Genomic DNA, 21688 nt, shown 5'->3' with positions numbered 1-21688 from the left:
TTTTGTTTCCCTTGCTCAAGGAAATGTATCCAAAAGATATTACTTAGACTGATGTCATATAGTTAACTTCCTATGTTTTCTTCTGGGGGTTTTATGGTTTCTGGCCACATGTTTATGTCTTTAACTCATTTTGAATTTATTTTTGTACATTGTTTATTTTTTTGCACTCACTCTACACTGGGTAGCCCTGCATGTGGGCACCTCATAGCCCCTCCACACTTTCCTGGGGCTGGGGCAGCCCGGCTCGTACATGCGGCAGTGCCCCACTATTCCTGCACTCTCTCTGGACCAGGCAGTCCTGCACGCTGGCACCACAGCATTTTGTCAGCTCCCCACTCTTTCTAGGAGGGCAAGCCCCACATGAGCACACAGTAGCACCCCACTATCTCTGCACTTTTCTGGACAAAGCAGCCCTGCAAGCGGGTACTACAGCCTTTTTTTGGCTCCACACTCTCTTTAGGTGGTAGAGTCCCTTGTCTCTGCAGCCCAGTGCAGAAGCAGCACCCTTCTGCACCTGCTGGATCAATTCCCTTGTATGCACGTTATACACTCTCCCATTTCTACTGGGTCTAGCTCCCGGAGGGGTAGCTGGGAACATGCTTCAGCACCCTGCAGGTGGGCCAGAAAACCTAGATGGAGCTCCCGCCTACTGTCCATGTTCAAGAGAATTGTAAACAGTGGCACTCACCTGTTCCTCCATCCTGGATTGTTCCCTCAGATCCCAGAGAGCTCTCATGGTTCCCCGACCTTCTTTTGCGGTCACTCTCTCTTGCTTGCTCTGCAGAGGCTGTTCAGTTGACTCACAGTTGTCTCTTAGGAAGATTTGCTCTAAATATCGGTGTACATTTGATGTATACTTGTTAGGGGTGGGGTTCAGAGTCCACTTACGCCACCATCTTGGACCCTAACCTCTAACCTAATTTTTATTGAGCATTTGTTATTTACTAGGCATTGTGCTATTGTTTTTGCAAACGTTTTTCTCATTTAATTCCTTCAATAACTGAAAGTTGGATATTAACCCCATTTTAAAGGTAGGGAAGCTGAGTCTTAGAGTGGTCATCTGACTTGTTCGAGAAATTGGAATATCTATTCTGTCTGGTGCTCTTCCTTTGTATTATTGTGGCAAGTCACCAACAATAATAATAAAAAGTTATTGAGCTTCTAGATTCCATGTACTTGCTCTGTGTCCTTTATACTTATTAAATCTTATAACAACCCTTTAACAGATAAATGATATTATCCCCATTTTACAGATGAGGGAGAGAAGGAACAGAGGAGTAAGATAACTTGCTCATAGTCACACAGCTATTTAAGTGGGGCTGTCAGAATTCAGATAAGGCAGTTTGGCTCCAGAGCCTAATCATTGTGCTAAACTACCTCTCCTATCTTTTTTTTCTTTTTTCCCTAGCAAAACTATAAGCTCTCTAGCTATGGTTTCTAGTACCCCTCTCTATGAAAATACATGGTAAATAAAATGGTATCCAAGAAGTTTGTTTTTTTTTAAACAAAAGTCTTATTGGCATAATGTAATAATTGGGTACTATTAGAAAGCAGCTAATCAGGCAGTTTCTGAACGATGTAATAATAGTATTGTAGGGTAATGATAGTATCATTTGAAGTAGTTTTCTAATAAAATGAGTGTTAAGAAATGGACTAAAAATGATCTGTAAGAATGGTTTAATGAGGAGTTTATATCAACATGTAAGATGATAGAAAGTTTGAAATATTATTCTCTTTCTAGAAAGGAAAAAAATAATAGTTTAGATAGTTAAAGAGTATCTTTATCAGTAGTTATAATGAATACATATGTTTGTTCGTTCATTCAACAAAAATATATGAAACAGTACTTAGGTGGCAGGCGTTCATTAGCATATGTATTAGAATATGTTAAACTTTTGCTGCAGGAATAATTGTGTCCTAAATGTCAGTGGCTTAAGCATAAGTTTGTTATGTTTCAAACACACTGCAAGTTGTTGGGGAAGGAGGGCAGGAGGCACCGTTGTTCCTAAAGTCACATAGGGACGCAGAGGAATCAGGGCTCTGCTGTGTGGAGTGTTGGTGGTCACTGGAGTAAAGGAGGAGGGAGAATGGAGATCTCATTTCTTCTATGTTTGGGCCCAGAAATGGTGCACATCATGTCTGCTTACAGCCCAGTTTTAGAAGTAGTGACAGATAAAAGTATCCATTGAAGTAGAGCAGAACTGGGTATTGATGAAGACTAGTAATGCCTACCATTCTTGTATCAGTGAATGAAACAGAGCTTATATTATAGCGAACCTTCCTTTATATTCTGTTAAACGTTTTTAAAAATTTTAGAATAAACCATAGTACTAATTGCCTCCAGGTGATACACCTAAGACTTACCTACCCCAGTGCCTTTTAACTCTTGATGATTTGGACAGCTTAACATAATATGATTTCCTGTTTTTATGTGTAAGTAATGAGATATATATTTACTTGAAATTACTCTAAAATTGATGGAGAACTCTTAGTTTAAAAAAATATATCATGTCAAATGCCAATTCTTATAGTAAGGGTCAAGGTTGTTTATTAAATTAATATTCACCACTAACAAAAACATGCCTTCTTCACTATGAACTTGTTAATTTAAACACTGATAAACATTATTGATTATAAAGCAAATACTTCTTTAAAGTCTACAATGTTCAGAGATCAAATACTGAGTATATCCTAATGAGTAAAAGTAGCCATGATGGAGCTTGCAGTCTAGTAAAGGAGACAGACATTAATCAAATAACCACACCAGCTATTATGAATATTAAATGATGCACATGAAGTCCTTAGGACAGTGTTGAGTATTAGTAAGTGCTGAACAGATGTTAACTGTATTGTCATCCAAATATCTTTTTGACTAAAATATAAAAGATTAATTGGAAGGAAAACAGAGTATTTAAATAGGCTTATTAGAAGAATATTCTAGTAGCTGGTATGAAAAAATGTAGATATCTTAGACTAAGTGGTATGGTAGAGATGAAGAGAAATGGAAAAAATGAATTTAATGTATACTTAGGAGTAAAATTGACAAGATTTATCACCATCTGACATGCTACATACTCTACTTATTTTATTCATATTCTATCTCCAACCACTAGAATGTAAACATGAGAGCAAGAGTTTGTGTCTCTTGTTCATTGCTGTATCCTCAGCTGTAGTAACAGGGTCGGGCACTCATTAAGTGTTTAGTAAACATTTATGAATAAAGAAATGGATTGGATAGGAGTGAGAGGGAGAGGTACAAGGATGACTTTCAAGTTCATGGTTTGTATGAGTGGATGGTATATGGTTCTGTGTCTGAGACAGGGATCAAATCTCAGGGGTTAAAGTCATAGATTGTCTTTTGGACATAGATTGAGATAACTCTGAGACTGCCAGAGGGAGATGTCAAGGAAGCAACTGGATGTAATTTACTGGAGCACAGATGAGAGTCTTGGATAATTATATTTATGTATTGGTTATCATTGAAATTATAGGTATAAATGAGCTAAGAGTGTATAGAGTGAGAAGCAAAGAGGGCAAAAGAGTAAGCCTTAAGGAGTTCTATTACTGAATTACAAGCAAGGAGACAAAGAAGGGGCCAAGGTGGAATACCGGGGCAATGATATGATAATAAATGCCTAGGGCAGGGAGAGTTCTCAGGAAAGGATTGGTTAATATTGTATAGTAAAATATTCTAAAGTTCATGGATCTATTTATACAGTACAGTTTATTGGTAAAATGTCAATCAGATATCAGAAATATTACATAATTCACTAGCTCTCAGTGGTATTAAATGAATTCTGATTACAGGACAGTGGAGGTATTTGAACTCAGAGACTGACTATATTAATTTTTCTGAACTATTTTAGAAGGAAAAATGATCTCCTTAGGATACAAAGATGCTTTCTTTTTATAGTCATAAGATTAGAATCTGCTTGTCTGGGTGGGTCCTTATGTGTATTCAACACAATTGTGTCTTTATAAGTAATCTAATTTATTCTGTTGTGGGATGATTGAGGTAAGAGATGCTCCTGTATAAGAATTCTCTGGAGATGGAAAATAATGTTCAGGATCTTCTTAGGTTTCACTAAGATTAAATTTCCTGTTGAAGTGGAATGTTTCATTAATTAGCTTTTATTTGTCTTCTGTTGGAAATCTATATTATAAATGTGTATTTGTACCTCTTCGAATATCTAATTTTACCTTGAATTGTTATTTTGGACTAAAATTTATTTTGAATTATTTTTAATTTTCTCAAGATCTTTATTAACAAACAAAAATGAGTATTTTAGAATTTTATGAATTATAAAATATGCCCTACTCATGGTACAAATTTAAAAAACTTTAAAAATTCAATTAAGAATATTTGCTCACAAAACATGTGCTTACTTTTGGAAGGAATAATTTTCCTATTAAAAGTCTACATTATTACATTTTTATTAGTGAAGATTTAGTTCTGAGAAAGAATTGTAGTATGTTCTGCATATGGATGTGGCAAGAATTATTTTCAGCAAGCCTTCCACAGAGGCATTTTGAATGTTCTATTTGCATTTTGTGCAGTTCAGTGGCTGATTGTTTGGATGAAGTGAGTTCATACTGCCAGCTATTGTGCCACTCCTCCTGAGTGCTGCTATGTCTTGGAGCAGTGCTAATCCACAACTCCAGGCTTTTCTGTTGGAAAGTGTTTTCATATGTGCACTGTGGTTCTAAAACCATGTTTCTTCTTAGTGGAAAACTTAGGAGCTCATTGATTTTACATTGGTTCTAACTCATCTTATTGTCCAGTATGTGCAGCTAATCTGACATTGGGTTTTAGATGATAGAATCTTTGAGCAGAATTAGTTACACTTTTCTCCAGCACCAATGGAGGCTGATGTGTTATACTCGACGCTGTAAGTTTAGATGGAAGCCATGGAAAACCTTTCATTGAACCACAGAGAAGACAGTTTCCCCTGGTTAATCAAATTCTCACATTTTCTTAGACCTTTCATTTCTTTTTCTCACTGCTATAAAACCTTGGTTTATGTAACTCTAAACTCACTCATCTAGACTTTGACTAACTCACCTGTTTACCACTTAATTTTTTTTTTTCAGTGCTTTTTGAGATGAAAGAGAATAGGATCATGTGATTCAGTGGCTTGTGATTTGGGGGGAAGGCAGCTTTTGGGGAGCAGTAGATAAAAGAGGTTTTATGCACATGTAGATGTATTTGTTTCTAGTCATTGACAGACATCAGTACATCATTAAGTTATAGAGGAGATACTCAGCTTAATTAGATAATGAATTTCATAAGTTGAAAATATTTCAGTACCATTATTAAAATGGTAGCTATAGGTAATTCTCTTTGGCAATTTTCTATTTTAAGAGAGTTATTTAAGCAAATGGTAAGTCAGCCTTTCAGCTCAAACTCTTCTAGTACATTAAAATTTTAATCTTATATGTTAATGTCAGGTCCTTCCAGAAACCACACACCTGTACTCTCAGAAAAGGACAACTGTGTAAAGATGCTGTGGATTGCTTTTCACTTTTAAAATTCCTGAGTACCCTCTGATTCTTCTCATCACCACACCCTGGGCATACTTATAACATTGATATAGATGTGAAACGATAAAAGCCTTGAGAAACATAAGTTAAAGAAATTGCTTTTGTTGTAGGTACTATTTTATTTTATTGCTCTTATTCACTTTTTCACAGTTTTTGTTTTTGCTTTTAAAATTTAGAAACGACATAAAGCTGATAATGCAGTGAACAAGAAACAGACACAAGGTAGGAATTTTATATTTTATTTCTCATATCTGTCAAATACAGTCATACTAATATATACAGATCACTTCAATTAAGTGTAACTCAATTGAAAATACTGTATATCCTCCTAAGTTTTTGTTTCAGGGTAGATTCTTGCTTTGTAGCATTTATTAGCATGACACTTAAATTTGCATTAACATGATTTACAGTGGTAATACTTTTAAAAAGTAACATTTTTAATATATTTAAGTACCTCATAGCAATATATTCTTAAGTACTGTCCATAAAATCTGCAGTTTTGACAGTGTTAAATGCTGCAAAATGTATTTTGTTTGGGAGCTGCAGAAGTTACTCTAGAGATTTATAGAAAATAATCAGCTGTGATGTTGATGGATAAAAGACATATTGGAAGCACTTTGAGTTAGTTATACTATACGTGCAGATGATATATGCTCCAGAAATAAATAAAATTATTAAAGCCAGGCCAGCTTCTGGGAAGTGCATGGCATTTTGAGATGGCTTTTTGTTGTGGGTCTCATTTTAATGCAGCCAAAAACAAAATGACTTTCAACACAAGCAAATAAACCATTATGCTCTCAGATTTTTAAGAAATACACAGGGACATGCAAAACAGACATTGTGTCCCATCCCTGAACTCGTCCCATCTGAGAGTCTCATCGCTCTCTGAAGTTTCCTGACGTGATAAAGATCAGACATGTCTGCCATTAGCTGATAATTAGTATTTTTATATTGCTGTGATTTTTATGGGACTCTATCAAAATGCCCTGCTTCCACCAAAGGGATTATCTGCTAATTTTTGATACCTTTGAGGAAACAACATTTCTTAGAGTGTCAAAATATTTACTGAGATTATATTATTTCCTGTGGGACATAAGAAAAAATATAAAATGGGAACTATATAAAAGCAGAAAGACGATTTTGTGTGGAAAATGAAAGGGCTTAGATTATATGATCTCAAGGTCTCTCTAGATTTTTGTGGCAAATAATGGTTCCTTTGTCAAATGCTGTATGAATTCAATAGGAGAGAAAATTGTGGGGTAATGAGCTAGATCTTGAACTTTTAGGAAAATATTGGATGAGCAGAGGTACATGGGGAAGACATTACATACGGGTTGAGAGAGAAAGCAGGACAGGTTATTCTGAGCAGAGACGAAGAAGGCTGTTGGATTTCTTTGTTGAAACATCATTAGAGTACCAAATGAAGAAGATTGAGATCAAGGGAAGCAAACACCTGATGAAAAAGGTAGGCCAGAGTCAAATTTTACAGAGCCTTGAAGGCGAAGCCAAGGATATTCCAACTTTCCTTGTGTGTACTGAATAGCTGTTGAAGATTTACAAGCCGAAAAGAGGCAGGACGAACGTACAGGTTAAAGATGGGGAGCAGAAGGAATTGGAGTAGGGGGCTGTTAAGAGTCTGAGAACAAAGCTATTCCAAGAAGGTGGAAAAGGACAATCATAAGAACTGAAAGGGAAAAACCCAGAGGTTGCAGGTACTGATATTTTCGGCAATATGCAGTGTTTGCATTTGTTGCCATGTTGCTCAGAATGTTCAGTAAAAGCTTTTGAATCAAAAATATGTAATTATCTTTCCAATTCATAATGGGTTTTCAGCAGAGGGCTTCTGTCTTCAGGGACGGGCAGTTGTTTATTTCCAAGAAGTCATTGTACCGTTAAAGAGTAGCTGTCATGAGTGTGATGATTTTCAGGTACCACACTGTGAACTGATAGGGTCTGTGATGTCCCAGGTACTTACCTACTTCCAAAAGTACTCCTTTTTGTCTACTAGTCAGAGAAAATATTCCTTCTTGGTTATTATTCTCGGTTCATCAATTCATCCTGGATTGACAAGATTAGTTCTATGGCTAAACATGAAGAATAAGCAAGTGAGAAGTAGGCTTCTACAGTAAGTGTATATAAAACTCGTGTCAAAAATAAAATATTAGGGTTCGACAGCTATAAAAACCATTTTAGTTAGCAAGATACTTGGTAATTCCATGTCTAAGAAATGGTAGCTTGCAGTTGGATACTTGAAATTGTTTTCTAAGAGATCTTTTTTTTCTTTGCCCAGTTAGGGTATTGGCCATCTTTTTGATTTTGCAGTTGGTAGGAGATAACAAATGTTTGAGTAGGATACTGTTTGCTATCAGGTAACTCAGATTGCTTAATGTGAAAGCCATCTGTTGTCATTAGATCAGAATGAAATTCAACTTGCTTTCCCGAATTGAGGCAGGAGTAGGTGTAGGAGTGGGAAGGAGGTATTTTTGACAGACATTTGAAATAGTAAGCTTAAATTTTCAATTTCTAAATGTTTACCAAGACCACATAATGTATAAAAAGATATTTTTTCCTTAGATTCCAATATTAACATTTCTATATTCTTAGAGCACTGAATATTTTCTCTCCTTATTTTGCACTGAGGCATTAGAGGGTGACCTTTTTCTGTTACTCCGTAGCAAATTCAGAAATATAAACTCATAATTTTATTTCCAGCATTTTAAATCATTTAAATGTAGACTGGTACCTGTCTGATACCTCTTTTTCACTAGTTAATGAACTCAGTCAGTGATCATATAATGGATTTTGGACCTAAGTCAGGACTTTGGAACTTTCCATTTTTGAGCCTATCATCAACACTTGAAAAACAACCTATTTCTTCTCTTGGACATATATAAGTTGGTTAGGTAGATGGTTCAATGAGTTGGCAAATTCACAATTTTATATTGTTCTCTGAATTGTTGAGGGAGAGCAGAGAAAATTGATGCTGAGAAGTTAAGGAGTATAAGTGAGTCTTGATGAGTTTTGTTGCCCATCCCTCCCAGTGAATTATTACCACCTTTCTTTGCTTCTGTATTTTTGTTGTGTGATGGTGTATATGTCCTAGACAGGAACACGGCAAAGGTCAGGCCCACCCCGTTACTCATCTTTGTGTTCCCAATAGCTCCCAGCCCAGGTGTCTGTCCTTAGCAGGTGTTCTGTGTGTGCATGGCAAATGAACGGGCAGATGAACCACTCTCTGTATAGATACCTGAGTACAGATAATGAAGGGAAAAAAGACTAGACATGAAAGGAGCCTTCTTGAAAATTTGTTATCTGGGGTATGAGTGAGATAAAAAGCAATATTTTCATAACACTGTGTCTCAGACTTTCACAGGCCTTGATAAAACACTAATTGGCAGAAGTTCTTGCCACCTCTTTACCTTCTCTGATGAAGTCATTACATCATCATTTTACCTTGCTTTGCCTCCTGTGAACACAGTAGTGTGTCTGCTTATCAATTCTATTACCCAGAGCCCCAGGTTTCCTTGCATCGAAACTTACCTTCATTTTCTCTGATTTCTTCCCTCAACATTTAAACCATGTTTGACATACCCTCATCCATGAGTCTGTACACACTGGAAGCAGTCGCCCATTGTTTTCCCTAAACTGGGTTGTTCTGCCAAATTTGGCTATGTAGGAATTTGTAAATTATAAAATCGTAATTATTATTATAATATGTAAATTGGAGCCAATCCCCATATAAATTTATTGTGGTTGAGCTAGTTCTTTTTACATTGTAAAAATGTGCTTTTATTTTTACAAAATGCTATTATGGCTAGCATGCCAGTATTTCAAGTAAAGTGACAGTTTCACATACAAATCACAATATGGAGGCCTGGGCAAGGATAGACTTCAGGTAGAGACTATGAGAGATATTTGGGAAAATTAAAAATGCCTCCTAATGGAATAAATAGATTTGCTTTTTTTGAGATTTGCTTTTTTAAAATTCCCAGGTTCAGATATATTCTCTGAAGGGTGGTATATATACATTCTGCAGGTGAGCATGTGTGAGAGATATATGGCTGTGACATGTGACAGCACACCGATCATCTGCTTTGATGCTGTAGTCATATGAGGGCTGTCCTTGTTACAATTGGATTGTTTAGTACCTTGTTTTATTATGATACTAGCTAGCCATTAGATTAGAATAAATCTTTTTTTAATAAAGCGACTTTGCTCTGTATTAATTTAATTTAAAAAATGACAACATGGAATTCTTTTAAACTAGGCACGAAGCCAAAAATAATAAGTTCTCAACTCCACCGACGTCTGTCTTCCCCAGAGCTACATCAGCCTTTTAGGAAATGAATTAAGTTGGTAGTGGCTGATAGCCACTAACAAGGCTACTTTTCTGCTGGGCACATAGCTGCTTATCTCCCACTGGAAACCATTTTGCCTTTAAAGTCCTTGGTGAAAAAGGTGTTAAGTCGGTGTGGGGTGAATGAGTTTCAGGTTATTAGGCCTGAAATGACCTACTAACAAGGCTGAATCCATCTGCTTCCATGCGTCCCAGTGCTGTACAAAGGAGCCATTGTATTGTGCTAAGGGCCTTAAAATAACACCTCTTTCTTGGTTTATGAAAAAAGCAGATGTGCTGCCTTTTTGTCTCCCTGGAGAGATCTCTGCATCTGATCTACTCAGTGGTCCTGTACATATGCTGTGACACATGTACATCGAATTAATTGAAAATAGTTCTTAGAAAGTATTTGTTTCCATGATCTTAAAAGTTGGGTTTTAAAACTGAGTACATATATGACCTAAATAATTTCAGATACCTATAAGATCGTTAATATTTTCAAATTATTACAAAGATATGTAGGAGTAAATAAATTAAACTGATTAGATATTTTCAACAACAGCTGTGGATGGAGAGGAGGTATTTATTTGGGAGGAAATATAATCCCAGATTGTCTTTCATTTGTCCTGTAAATAAAAGTTGCACACAGAAGAGCAAAAGCCACTGAGGAAATATAGGGACGTAGTTAAAGAAAGGAAAAACAGGCGATTCAAAGTTAGAACATTTGTTATTACACTTCAGAATATCAAAATAACAGCCTTTACTGAGTATCTACCTTTTGTAAGACTCAGTGCAGAAATGCAGAAAGCAACCAGTCTTCATTCTTGCCCTATAGAAAATTATAATCTAGGGAATGAAAGGGAATAAAAAGAGAAAGGCGAGTATTCAGAAATGTCATTTGCAGATTCTTGCAGGACGAGTGGGATTTTAGTAAGCAGAGCTGTCAGAGTGGTAGCAGTGGGTGATCTGGAAGGAAGTGGCAAGGCATGAGGTATATTCTGAGAGTAGCAAATAGTCTCTTTTGCCTGGAGCATAGGATATATGTCAGGGAGCAATGGGCAGAGACAGGAAGGCAAGTTAGGTTCATATTTTGTAGACTTTTGAAAACCAGGATGAAGAGAATTCTCTTGGAGAGAATTATTGAAAGGTATGGCTAGGTTCCTAGTTGTTCTTTTAAAAGAAGAATATGAAAGCTGGTATGGGGAGAGGGTGGGATGAGGCACAGAGAGAAGTTAATTTTTGATTAATTAGGGAGGGGATCTAGGGCAGTGACTATGAGAAGGCAAAGAGAAATACACAATGTCTAGATCCAACTGGGTGTGGCAAAGGAGGGGAAACACTGTCAAACGCCAAATTCTGCTGAATTAAGAGATCAGGACTGCAATGCTCACTCAATACAGCACTTAAGAAGTAGCATTTCATCATTGGAGTTCAATGCTAACCTGGAAAGCAGTTGTGGAGTTGTGGAAGCTGAAGCCTGATTGATCGTAAGGAATGGTGGGATGACTGGTGAGGCAGTGGAGGGAGGTTTTTCTTTCAAGAAATTTCTCATGAAATAAAGGCAAAAGTGAATGATTCATGACTGTGAGCAGGATTGAGCAAAAAATTTCAAGAAAAGGGAATTGCTTACCCTTGAGCCCTGATTGCATCAGCTGACCCATATCTTTTTCGTAGGTCACCAGCTTTCTCTCAGAGAAACTTCTGAGACTCGCCCCTAGAGTTTGTGGGCCTGGCAAGGTATGGGCCATTGTTAAAAGGTTACAAATGTGAGGTGATAGAAGTAGTATCAAGTAACTGAATAAGCACATAGAGAATAAAGAGAAGAGGGTAATTCAGGCAGTTTCCTTTGTTTTTGTGTCAGTAGACTCCAAGCAGATCGTTGTTTACTTTATTTACTTTGACCTTGAAAGGCAGGAAAACATTTGTGCAGTGTCAGTTTTTGCCCCAGTGAGGTCTTTGCCTTAAAATTGTCTTTGGAAATAAGGGTCTACATAGTGAATGAATTGATGCTTTAGTATGGGTATGTTGGTTTTCCTTCTTTGCCCAGCTTGAAACCAGTCTCAGCTGCACTCTTACCCTTCTTAATGCGCTAAAGATCCTCTTCAGTGCTTACCCCCAGATGAGAATCAGAGCATACTGCTTGTTCCCGTGTTTTCTCTGTCCTCTGTAACATCAGTAGTTCCCACTGTCCTTTAGGATAACTTGACTCTTGTTACCCACTTCAGGAAGTGGCCTGATTGCCCAAGAACGGCACCCCATGACTTTTAGTAATAGCCCCAGCGAAAGGCCATTCGATAGCGGTGGTGATACTTTCTCTCAGAGAAGCCTTTGTTAAACTCTTAGTGAGCACCTCCACCTGTGCAATGTTTGATTAAGTCCTGAGCAACTGCCAGTTTCTACAGAACCTTTGATTAGGGAATACCTATTAAATTCGAACAGAATGTTTTCATTTCAAAAGAGAAACCCATTACAACAAAGCTGTTAAGTAAAAACAATTTTTATTTGAGGTATTTAAAATCTGAGTTGTCCTAAGCCTACTGTCAAACTAACTAAACAGTGTGGAACCTTTAGCTGGGAAAAGGCAGAAGAGTTTTGCATTGAAAAGAATGAGCTATTAAAATACCATAAGATAGGCCATTCTGATAATTCTGTCCATAGCTTGCTCTGTCTCTCCTTCACCAAGCATAACTAATCCTCTCCTCTAGGGCTTACTTTCTTGAACTCTTATACTCTGGAGGTGTAAAGTCAGTGTATTTTTGGCCCAAGGAACCTAAAAGCTCAGCAAAAGACCCAGCATCATTTCTTGCTTCCTCTAGAGCGGGTTGAGCTAGGTCAGCAGAGATCAGTGATTGAAAATAACTAGGATTCTATTTCAGTCACCAGCATAATAACATGTGATACTGTTTATTTTAATTGTTCTATGATTGGGTGTTTAGGAACCAGTTCCACAGTAAAGACAACAATGAATTATATGATTGACTTTTATCCTCAGCTAGTATTCAAACCTTGATTTGTACAGAAACCTGTTAAATGTCGTGAGCCAATTTTTAACTTCACCAGAATTCTGTATTGTTCTTTATATCCTAAGATGGCTTTAGCCTCAAGTTTGAAGACACTTTGCTTTTCCAGTCTTTATTTCTGGGTTCAGGTTTGGTATTTTAAGAACAGAAGAAATGGAGGGTGAGCTGCGTATTCTCAGTTCTAATAAGCCTCCAGGTGATGCTGATGCTGCAGGTGCCTGTAACCACCTGTTGAGTAGCAAAGTTCTGTAGTATATTCAAAGAACTGTTACTCTACTCAGGTAGAATTCTAACTCGGACATAAAGGAATTTGCACTTTGATTAATCCAGACCACTATAACATTCAGAATTAATACCAAATACCCATCAGATTGATAAAATTCAAATGATTGATTACACTTTGTGATCGTTGGGTTTATAGTCAGTGGAACTCCATACATTGCTAGTGAGACTGAGTTGCTATAGATTCTTAGGGAAATAATCTGGTCATATCTGATAAAAGTACAAACACAGATACCCTGGAGCCAGCAACATTCCTTTTGAGATCCTCTCCCATAGAATATAAACATGTAAATATATCTCAGTGTTGTTTGAGGTAGTAGAAAAAATGGAAGTCAGAATGTCCGCCAAGAGGAGGATAGTTGAATACATTATGATATAGCTGTTGTTTAAAACAGAGTTGTAAATAAACAAATGGGACCGCATCAAACTAAAATGTTTTTGCACAGCAAAGGAAACCATCAACAAAACAAAAAGACAACCTACCGAGTGGGAGAAGATATTTGCCTATGATACATCTGATAAGAGGTTAATATCCAAAATTTGTAAAGAATTCATCCAACTCAGTACCAAAACAAACAATCCAAATTAAAAATGGGCAGAAGATATGAATAGGAATTTCTCCAAAGAGGACATACAGATGGCCAATAGACATATGAAAAGATGTTCAACATCTCTAACCATCAGAGAAATGCAAGTTAAACCACAATGAGATATCACCTCACACCTTTCAGAATTGCTATCATCAATAAATCAACAAACAACAAGTGTTGGCGAGGATGTGGAGAAAAGCGAACTCTCTTGCACTGTTGGTAGGATTGCAAATTGGTGCAGCTGCTATGGAAAGAGTTTGGAGGTTCCTTAAAAAATTAAAAATAGAAATACCTTATGACCTAGTAATTGCACTTCTGGGTATTTATCTGAAGAAAAGCAAAACACTAATTTGAGAAGGTAGATGCACTTTTATATTCACTGCAGCACTATAGCCAAGATATGAAAGCAACCTAAGTGCCCATCAATAGATGATTGGATAAAGAAATTGTGCCATGCATATACAATATGCCATATATCCAATAGCAGATTATTCAGCCATTAAAAAAAATGAAATCTTATCATTTGTGATGACATGGATGGACCTAGAGGACATTATGCTAAGTGAAATAAGTTAGAGGAAGACAAATGCAATATGATTTCACTTATGTGTGGAATCCAAAGAATAAAATAAATGAACAAACAAAATAAAAACAGACTCATAGATACAGAGAACAAACTGGCGATTGCCAGATAGGAGGGGGTGTTGGGGGACTGGGTGAAAAAGATAAAGTGACTTAGAGGTACAAATCGGTAGTTAGAAAATAGTTACAGGGATGCAAAGTACAGCATTAGGAATATAGTCAATAATATCGTAATAACTATATAGTGCTAGGTGGGTACTAGACTAATCAAGGGGGATTACTTTGTAAATTATAAATGTCTAACCACTGTGCAGTACACCTGAAACTAATATAAAATAATACTGAATGTCAACTCTAATTGAAAAATAAAATTAAAAAAAATAAAACAGTTGTTTCACAGCTGAACTTAAGAGCTCTGTGCTTATCTCTGGGACCTCTGGACATGTGACACTGAACCTTGACCAGGATAAGGACCAGGTGGACGAGGTAGTGATTTATGGTGTGCTGTATTGGGCTAGAAACTTCAGAGCGGTGTCCAACACCAACTTCTGTACTTAATTTATGGATTTATATAGATTGATGGCTTACCTGGTTTAACATGTTATACAGTTTCGCTTGGCTAATTGACTAAACGGTATAAAACACCACCTGGAAACTTTTTCCCAGGCTTCTCGAAATTAAGAGTTATTGTATATATCACAGAGGTTCAAAATCCATGTTCTAGCTTAATTGAGAGCGGACCCCGGGGAACCCTGCCTAAAAGTTTCCCAGGCTCCTGACGCTTGCCTGGGTTTTTTATTTTCCTACTGTACCATATCTTCTACTTTGATTAAAGCTTTGGTGAATACATCCTGTGGAGTCTAGTGAGTCCATTCAGTTATCTGACCCATTGAAATGGATGCACCATACAATGAGTTATTTTTTTAAAAATGAGATAAGTTTCTGTGCTTTGTCCTAAAAGTATCTATGTTAAGTAGAAAACCAAGTTGCAGAGAAATAAAATTTTTAAAGGAAAGGAAAAAAGTGCATATAAGAAACATGTATATCTAGAGAAAGGTTTGCAAGGATGTATCAGTTAGTATTCCTTACCTTGAGAAAGTGACACGAGATGGGGAGAGAATGTCAGCTTTTCCTTTATATACCTCTTTTGGCTTGTTACAAACACACATTGGTTTTATAGCTTGATGGAAAATATTGTTGACTGGTTACGTATTTAAAAGTTTCTTAGACATGTAAATTTTTGCAGCAAGCCACATTTTCCAGTGCATCTTTTCAATGATAAATTGAGAAGAAACGTTTGGGTGGAGAGTGATATAGAAGCTAGTATGTTTGGGTGAAGGCGGAGGTCCCCTAGGAGAGTAGGAGAGTAGGAGGACAGGTTGATAGAGAGAGGGAAGTGCAGAAAGGTCTGTTAGGAGAAGGTAAAGAAGCTCGAATGTGCAGGGACATGATGGAAGCAAGGTTGAGGGGAAATGAGCAGCTTTGGAAGATAGAGAAGTGAAGCAGGTTTAGAGGATTGTTTTCAGTTGTTCCATGAAAGTGGCACTGGCTTTCACCCTTCTTAGTGGAGCGAAGACTCCCCGGCATGGTCTGCTGATTTGGGGAAGCTGTTGTGATACATCTGTCCTGGGAAGTAGAACCCAGTAGAGTGGTTCAGGGATATTTTTAGCTGTGAACTAACATCTGCTAAGTGGAAACATTTCAAAGAGGGCTAGTTTAGATTAGAGAGCTGGAAGGAGTGGCCCTGAGCTGACATCAGAGGACACTCATGTTAGTGCGTCTAATGGTCACATAACCATTTCCATCTGTTCGAACTGGTATTGTTTCAGTAACTTTTAAACTGACAAGTTTATTTTAACGAATGTTTAAATCGTTCATTGGCATCTTTTTATGTAGCTGTTTTTTATTGTTATAATTCACATACCATAAGATATATTATTTTTCAGATATACAGTTCAGTTGTTTTTAGTGTATTCACAAGCTTATGCACTTATCGCCACTATCTAATTCCAGAATATTTTATCAACCCCCAAAAGAAACTCCATACATGTAAGCAGTCAGTCCCCATTCCCTCTTCCATGAGTCCCTGACATCTACTAATAGACATTCTATCCCTATGAATTTGTCTGTTCTGGACATTTTACATAAATGGAATCAGATAATATGTGGCCTTTTGTGTCTGGCTTCTTTCACTCAGCCTAACTTCAAGATTCATTCATGTCGTAGCATGTATCAGCACTTCATTCCTTTTAATGGCTCAGTAATATTCTAGTGTGTAGATATAGCACATTTTGTTCATCCATTCTTTTGTCGTTAGACATTTGGGTTATTTTCACTTTTTGGTTTCTGAATAATGCTACAATGAACATTTCTTGCAAGTTTTTATACAAACTATATTTTTAGTTTCTCTTGGGTATATACTTAAGAGTAGGATTTCTGGGTTATATGGTAACTCAGAACTTAACTTTTGAAGAATTGCCAAAATGTTTTCCTATATAATGTTTTTTTTATCATGTGTATGTTGTTTTTAATATGAGAGCAGAGTTGTATCTTTAGTAAATCTACGTGAATATTAATATGGCTTCATATGGTCTCAAACACATAAGAACAACAGTGGATCCAGCTTTCCATCCAACAAGTATTTGCTGAGCACCTGTGTAACACTGGGGATACAGCAGTGAGAGTCTTATAGTCTGGAGGGAGGAGACAGCCCTTACATTAATTCTTTCTCAACTAAATGTATAGTAAAACCATGATAAGTGCTCTGAAGGAAAAGTGCAAGAAGTTCATTTAATATATTTGGAGTAATGGCAAAGGAGTAGGTATCCAAAAAATGTCCCTGATAAAGATCTGGAAAATACATATAAGTTGTCTAGGTGAGGATGGAAAGAAAGAGTGTTCCAGTCATGGGAACACGCAAAGGATTTGAGGCAGGTAAAGGTGTGGGCCTGGGGAGAGGGCAGAGGGAGTGGTAAGAGGTGGTGATGGATTGTAGAGAGGAGCCACTTCATCGAAGGCCTTGTAAATGTTTGAACTTATTTTATGAGCTGAGGGGAACCCGTTGAAGAAGAGTTTTGAGGAAAGAGTAGCCTAATCTTCTGTATGTGTGTTTCTGTGTAAGGATACATAGATATATAGAGAGAGATACATAATACATAATTATTACACATATGTCAAATCATTGTATATGGTCCTTATACAGAAACTAAATTTGAAAGAGATTAAGAGTGAATGCAGGAAACTAGTGGTGTGGCTAATGCAGACCTCCAGAGATAATGGTTTCTTAAAGTAGAAGTGCTGGTGTTGGTAATGGCGGAAGAGATAAAAAAATTGGCAGAAGGTGAAATGCTTAGGGCATAAAATCAACAGGACATTTTTAATAGTAAAAAATACAATTTTGAAAGGTTTTTTTCATAATAGCAAAAAAAGTTTAAAAATCAAGAGATGAGCAGGGAACAGGCATATGAACATAATAAAACTGCCCCAAATTATAACATTGTTGGCAAACAGAAATTAAGTTGCTACAAAAAGAACAATGAAATAACAGAAAGAAACCCTGCCGGGACTAACAGATGACTCTAACAAAGTTACAGGATGATACGGTCGTTGTATAAAAGTTAATGAATTCCTTTATACCACCAGTGACCAACTGGTAAATGGAATAAAAAATACCATTTACAATATAAGAAAAAAATCATCAAATATCAAGACATAAATTTAACAAAAGATCCATGCACTATAAGCTACGAAAACTCAGAGATATTAAGACATAGATAAATTGAGACATGTAGCTTATCCATGAATTTAAAGACTTGAGCCCCAAATTAAAATCCCAGGTTTTCTTAAGAAATGACAATTTGATCTTTAAATTTATAGGGAAATGCAAAGAACTAGCTAAATAGCTAAAACAGTATTGCAAAAGAACAAAGTGGGAGAACTTACATTACCTAGTTTCAAGACTTACCATAAAGTTACGGTAATCAAGATGGTGTATATTGATGTGAATACATGCAAATTAAGCAATGGAATAAATAGAGTCCAAGAATTAATCCACCGTAAGACCATGTCAGTATAATAGGGGAAAGAAACATCTTTTAAGCAGAATCTTAGATATGTTGATTGAAAACTCAGTATAAAAATACATGTGGTATGATTTAATGTATATGAAATACAAGACTAATCTGTGGTGACTGATTTATATTTGCCTCTGAGGATGGAAAGATGGATTGTAAAGAGGCATGAGGAATCTTTCCCGGTTTCTATGTCTTGTTCCGAGTGGTAGATTCACATGTGTTTACAGTTTTCAAAATTTATTGAACAGAACATGTAAGATCTGTACATTTCATTGTAAGTTATATCTCGATTAACAAAAGAAAACCTTGAGGGCATGAACCAGGTAGGCAGGTACCCTAAGTAAGGGAAGCAGACTGAGCGTAAAGCAGCAGGAAATCATGAACATGGAGATAGAGCTGTGAGTTCCCATTAAAAGAAGTGGCATCGCTCTGTCCCAAGCACATGTTGCATGTGGGTTTAAGTGACTGGCCCTCTGAACTTTCCAGATAAGCCTGAAATCGTCATTTTCATGTCACATCTCTTGATTGTAGAAATCGTGGACAATGATTTTTTTTTTTAAATCAAGTATTACAATTGGAGGAGTATTTACAAAAATGAGATTGAATCAGAAGAAACTAAATGGCAATAAATAGTTCTAGATACTATTGAGCAGAATTTTTTTTCTAATTTAAATTAATGTAAATTTTAGTGCCATCTTTCAATATTACTTAATCTTGGTTATAGTTGATTTGAACAGCACTTTCTCAACTCTCTTTGTTGTTTTATTATATTATAGCCTCTGGGTTAAGTGATCAGAAGGCAGGGTACTCTCATTTATTCTTTATTCTTTGTAACAACTAATTTTGAGAAAGATACTGCTAGGTAAAGACAGAGACAGCATCTAAACCCAGGGCCTTTTTACTGTAATCTTATGCTTTGAACCCCTGGTGATTTGAGAGTAACACTAAGGAGCAGGTTTACTCCAAGGATCAATTCGGGTAAACTGCAGCCATTGGAGTTTTGTGTATTAGGATACAGTGATCAATTTTAAATACCCATGGTTTAGATCCTTGACCCCTGAGCAGAGTAAAAGTTGGAACTTTATCTTATTCAGTAGTTATAGTTATTGTACTAGGAATACTTTTAGCTCTTCAACTTGGAATTATTTTTTAATTAATGAAGTTGATTCATCAGAATGCACTGTAAGATATTCATTGTTGCATTTATTCATTTGTTTAATAAGCGTTTGAGTGTGTTATGTGCCAGGAGTGCCATAAAGTACTAGAGATAAAGAAATGAATATGACACAGCCCCTGTGTTCAAGGAATTTTGGAGCACAAAAAGATTATATTTAGATTAAAATAATTTATATTATGATAGTAGTTTCAAGACCTTTGGTATATAATTAATGTTAGATTTGCTATTTAGCATTTTGGTGATTATTAACATTGTGATTTTTAGAAGGTTCAGGCTTCATCTCTTCTAAGATCAAAAGTAAATGCATCTAATGTTTTGATACCTATAAATTATTCATTATGAAAATATTTGCTGAGTTGCTACTGTGTGCCTGGTACTGTACTGCTTCCAGAGAACATAGTGGTCCACAAAGCAAATATTAACTTTGCTCTCATGGAAATTACTGTCAGGATAATCTGTTGACTGACCTTAACTTATTCCTTTTCTTAAGTACTAAGTTCTGTGCTATCTATCTCACATTATTCTTTCCCGTTTTTTTGTTTTATATTTTAGTGATTATTGCATTCAGTAATATGTCACTGACAGATAATAGGGAGGAAAAAATGGTCTACTGAGTAATGTTACTGTTGTGAAGCAGTAATGAAAGACTAAGAAGACCAACCCTTCTCTTGTAATTTAATGGTACTCTCTTCTTTCATTTCATCTCAATAAACCAAATATAGAAACTTTTGCTCTTTTGCATTATTAAAGGTGCAGACACTTTATCTGTTGGTTTATATGTTAAATGTTTACTAACCAATTAGAAATCTATTCCTTCTATGCTTGTTTTTTTTTTTTTTCTTTTTTTAACATGCTACTGTTATGGCTTTCTTCTACCCTTTAAGGTTCTTTCGGCTAATCACATAGACATGAGACATATTAGCAAGGGAAAATAACAAAATTTAATACATGCATATGTATGGGAACCCCACAAGCACGAAGAGTCAAAGAACCCCAAATGCATGAGAGGTTTAAAGACAAAAAGAGAACATGGGTATCTAAGACATTCTGAACTAGGGATGTGGTAAGGTACCCTGCAGGCTTCAAAGGATCCATTGTAGGATGTAAGAAGAGCAGATGTTTAGTAAATAGAAGTTTTCCCTGCCCTACAGGTAGGTCAAAAGAGGTTTTCTCTGATAATTTTTTATTATGGGCAAGGCCCTTAATTCACATTCTTCTAGCTAGTTAGGGAAGGTGCAGAAGTTTCTCTCAAGTTGCTTTTAGTTCAAAACAATCCACATACCACAGAGGTGCACCATTCTGAACCCCCACAAATGTTTCTAAGCTCGTCACTCCCTTTTTCATGTCATTTTGGTGGCTTTCTCCTCCAGAGGAGCCCTGTAATTCCTCTAGGCTCTGAAGAAAGCCTTTGACATCATCAGCGAGGTTACCCTCTGTTAGTAATGTGTTATCATGGGGTCTAAAAAGTACATTGATTGTTTCTAATTCCTTATGTAATTTTACATATCCTTGAAACCTGTAAAAATTGCTACTGGTTAATTTATTTGAAGCTATTTCTTTAAAATGATCACTTCATCAAAAATAGGCTTTTAATGGGTAGTAAAAAGTGTTCTTAAAAATACGACCTTTTTTCTTTCCAGTGTTGAGAAATGGTGCTTGGGAAATTGTGCACTGGGAAAAGGTATGCATTGATTTTTATTTTGTTTCGGGAGAAGAAATGCATAGAGGTATACTCTAGTAGATGTAATTTCCGTATATAACATAAAAAAATGTCAAGGATTCTGATATGAAAGCTGTTTAATATTTAGTATTGGAAACATACATGGCATCCATTTAGTATTTCTGCAATATGCTGTAATAACTATTGTCTTGAGAAGTAATATTTAGAACTTTTTGTTTCTTTCATGGTATATTTTGAGTACTATTTTCACAGATTTCATTTAACCATGAACTGTTTTGTGTTGTAATTTTTTGCTTTAATCATCTACTGTCCAAGTAAAAATAAAAATTAGAATTCTGATATTTCACATTTATGTATTTTACTTCACATTCATATATTGTGGCTAATCAAATTTACACAGTACTAA

General features: G+C 36.2%; 1 protein-coding gene across 1 annotated transcript in view; it reads left to right on the top strand.

Moving 5' to 3' along the window:
• The window catches only part of ATP8A1 (ATPase phospholipid transporting 8A1), a 234393-nt gene that overhangs the window by 31067 nt on the left and 181638 nt on the right, over positions 1-21688 (top strand). The window contains exons 6-7 of the mRNA XM_023532240.1: positions 5718-5763; positions 21242-21282. Coding sequence (XP_023388008.1) covers positions 5718-5763; positions 21242-21282 — 87 coding nt within the window. The remainder of the gene's footprint in view (positions 1-5717; positions 5764-21241; positions 21283-21688) is intronic.

This window comes from Pteropus vampyrus, unplaced genomic scaffold, assembly GCF_000151845.1.
Source record: "Pteropus vampyrus isolate Shadow unplaced genomic scaffold, Pvam_2.0 Scaffold79, whole genome shotgun sequence".
Lineage (NCBI taxonomy): Eukaryota > Metazoa > Chordata > Mammalia > Chiroptera > Pteropodidae > Pteropus > Pteropus vampyrus.
The sequence above is the reverse complement of the archived record's forward strand: the minus strand, read 5'-3'. Positions and strand labels throughout refer to the sequence as shown.